We start from the raw sequence: 3649 nt of genomic DNA on the forward strand, positions 1-3649 counted from the left end.
TATAACTAACGAAATCTGAACCTCATACCTTTCACGTACAAATACAAAGTGACAGTTTCTTTAAAGTTTTGGTTGAAAGAAACAAAGTGTGACCATTTGTTGGATCCACCAAGTTGTTGATTAAAGAATTTAACTTAAATGGTAGTTTTGAATCAAATTAAGATGTATAAGAAGTTCAATAAAAATAGGCGACTTCATATAAAAATATTAACGAAATTTGGTGAACTGAAAACCATGAGAGAAGAAAGACTGCAGAAATAAGCGACTGATTTACATCCCTAAAACTGTTGAGTGCCAGATTTCCATGGTCCCTGGAAAGACAGGATATAACAACACTGGATGCACTTCATTCAGTTTTCCATGAATCTGGTGCCAACTACTTCGACATAACGCACGTATTACACGCACCAAAAGCGTTTCTGATTTCTTGACACCAACTGGTGTAACCGATCGTCCATTAAACTTTAATTGCTAGACAAATGAGATCAAAAGTGAGCAAAAACGTACAAATGAAAAACCATCGGATCAACATCAACTGGTATCATAAATTTCGAGAAACATTGGGTGCTTGTAGCTTTACTCAAGATATACACGCAATCAAAACCATGAACCACGATTGTCATAAATTAACACAAATGACATAGTCTCAACACTTACGATTGTGTTTCTCATTGACATGAGTATCACCAGACCACTCGTACTAGTGTCATTCATTAACACAAGTTAATCCAAATGATGGCAGAAAATAAATTCAACCTTGTGTGATGCTAACTAAAACTGCTTATAACTTCCAAACAACTGTTGACATAAGCAGTTTTAACATTAAACAAAAGGCAGCAACCAACAGTTTCCAAAGTACCGGAACTTTCTTGGACTAGAAGGCCAATTTTGCATTAGACAAGAGGTGGGTATTGCTTCGACTGCTGCCGAACCCTCTTCTTGTATTCTGTGGCATCCTGCATTAAGCCAAATTGAAGAGTATAAGAACAGAAACTTAAGCAAACATAAATTAAACCCGGTTAAATTCGTAACAGGTGGTCACTTCTCGGCATTTAATCAATCCTATGGCCCCCAATAGATAGCACAACAATGGCAACCCTTGAGTTGCAGTCACGCAGGGTGAATTCTGATGCAAATTAATTCCCACTTCCAGGACTAGTGAAGCAAGCGTATATTTTATAAACAAATAAGAAGATACTGAATCCTTTGCCTAGTGGACGGCCCAAGATATTGCATAACCTCAGAAAATGCGCGAATGCAACCGTCAAAGTTACATACATGCATACTACAATTATTCTTTCTTTACATTCATTACATAAACATAGAACCTTACCTCAAAATCTGTGGAGCAATGGTTAAACACAAAGTTGTTAAGTAGAAGAATACCTGAATGAAGAGGTGATACCCTTCTGTCTGTGCAGGATCAGCAGGATTTGGCTGGTCCAGCAAATCCTGAATTCCCACGAGAATTTGCTTCACAGTTATTGCTGGTCTCCAACCCTACATGGAAGACGAAGAATGCTTAGTACCATAAGATTAAAATCTAAACTCTCCATGCCAAAGAAGTGGCCTCCTTATGTTTAAAGAGTTTAAACAAGACAAAGGCACTTACACTGTCCTCATTAAGAATTGACAGACAGACAGTTCCAGATGGATATACATTGGGATGGAAGAAACCTGGCGGGAATTTACATTTTGGAGGCTTGCTAGGGTAGTCTTCACTGAAGTGAAGTGTAAGTGGAAAGAAACCCCCCTCCCAGTCAGTCTGCAACAAAAGATTACGAAGACAAGTGAATACCTAAAGAAAACATCAAATTTTATTTCTTCATATCTACTATCCAGTGTCCATTTCAAATTTCACTTTAAAATCTGGTTAAAAAAAAAAAAATGGAGGACAGTAAAGGCATCCTTCTGTTAATAAATAACCAAAATGTCTCTTGCATATTGCCTGAACAAATCTTCTTCTTGTCGTAACTTTCTCTGAAGTAGACAAACTCTTGATATAACTACCGAGTATATAATTACTACAAACATGTTGAATGACATAAAAACAATAAACAAAACACCTGAGTTTGAAAAGGATAAAGGAAATAAGAATCCACAATTAAAAATTGAGATAAAATGATTTGGAGATATTAGAAGAAAAAAAGCCCTCAAAGAAGGACATTTGTGCCGAGTCTTCCCCTAAAATAAAAACAAGCTTCTGCATTATGGTACAAAATGACAGAAGCATAATATAACACGAAGATGCATAAGCATTCCATCTCACTGGTTAATAAACAAAAAGGCCTTGATTCATGCACAAGTGATTTAGCCAAAAGTTAAATAGGATTGAGAACGTCATTAATTCCATCCTAAAGTACGTATGTGATTTATCCCTACAAATCTTTTAAACATGCATGAAATGGCTCAAATATTTTGCAACACCATTCTTCAGGGACCAGATCCAGCATAAAACATGGATTTGCTCACAAATTGAGTAAGAAAAAAGTAGTAAATATAAATTTTCATTATAATCCATGAACCAAGTAATAGATGAAAGTGCTCAATATGCAAACTAAATCCAATTAAAATCACGCAAGTAACATAACACATCAAGTCGCACGCAAGTATTCTCAACAAAATATATACTAATGCTCTTCCTTCGTCAGAGAATTTGGTGTGGCATACATCGATATCGTGCACTCAAACATGATTTCACCTCATTAATGATACTAATTGAAAATTTCGCAAATAAGAGTATAAGACTGTACCAAACTAAGTGCCAATACAACATTACCCAACAAGTGAAACGACTAACCTACGGTTTTCCGGGAAACAATTTCGGCTACAAAAGTTTTCCGGGAAAGTTTCTCAGTTGTAATCGTATGATAGATTAATAAAAAAGTAGTTTCTATAAACTTCAAACAAAATTGAGAAAAAAACCCATCTCAAACAGTTCATTTCCTCTAACCCAATAATCCATATGAAATAAGAAACCCAAAATTTCATCAGGACAAAAGAAATACATAAAAACAGTGAAATTAAAAGTGCCCGATAAGTCAGAGAGCTTACGCCGGTCTTGCCAGGAATCGTGCAATGCCAAACCATCAAATTAACCGTCCCATCTGGTAAAGTCTCCGGCTTCGCAACAAAACCCTACAAACACAAAAACTAACCCACAAAAATCAGAACCCAATTTAAACAGTAATTCACGACGCAAAGAGAGAGAGGGGGGGTGGGTGTACGGACGTGAGGGTGGTTCTTCCGCCAGGCCTTGCGCTCCTCCGCCAGACGGCCGCGAGCTATACCTCCAGACATGGCGTCGTCGCTTGTGGTTGTGGGTCTCCGAGTCGTCTCCTTTGGGGTTCTTTTAGAGGGCGAAAATCGAAGACTTTTTTGGTGTTTTTATATTTTGGTAGTACGAAACATCGAATGGATTGCCAGGGAGGTGCGATTCTCGTTTTATGGTTTGTGGGGCTTCCAATCAATTATGTAATTTTTACATTTTTTTTTTCGAAGTATTGGTCCCCAAAGTCAATGAAATTCCTTATTTTTTAAATACAAAAGTATGCTATTTCTTTGTTAATAGCGGGCTCATCAGAGCATCTCGAAAAAAGATATTAAATAATTCAACAAAATTTTAGGCAAAACGTTAAAAAAATTTCTC

The 3649-nt window shown here is 36.8% G+C and overlaps 1 protein-coding gene across 1 annotated transcript; it reads right to left on the reverse strand.

Moving 5' to 3' along the window:
* Window positions 1-600: 600 nt before the first annotated feature.
* Window positions 601-3426, reverse strand: LOC137747571 (SUMO-conjugating enzyme SCE1). Its single transcript, XM_068487701.1, has 5 exons — window positions 3232-3426; window positions 3055-3138; window positions 1613-1765; window positions 1387-1500; window positions 601-956 (listed from the first exon to the last, which is right to left on the reverse strand). The coding sequence occupies exons 1-5, from the start codon at window positions 3298-3300 to the stop codon at window positions 894-896; spliced, it is 483 nt and encodes a 160-aa protein (XP_068343802.1). The 5' UTR covers window positions 3301-3426; the 3' UTR covers window positions 601-893.
* Between the last annotated feature and the right edge of the window lie 223 nt (window positions 3427-3649).

The sequence above is a fragment of the Pyrus communis genome, chromosome 10, assembly GCF_963583255.1.
Source record: "Pyrus communis chromosome 10, drPyrComm1.1, whole genome shotgun sequence".
In the NCBI taxonomy this organism is placed as follows: domain Eukaryota; kingdom Viridiplantae; phylum Streptophyta; class Magnoliopsida; order Rosales; family Rosaceae; genus Pyrus; species Pyrus communis.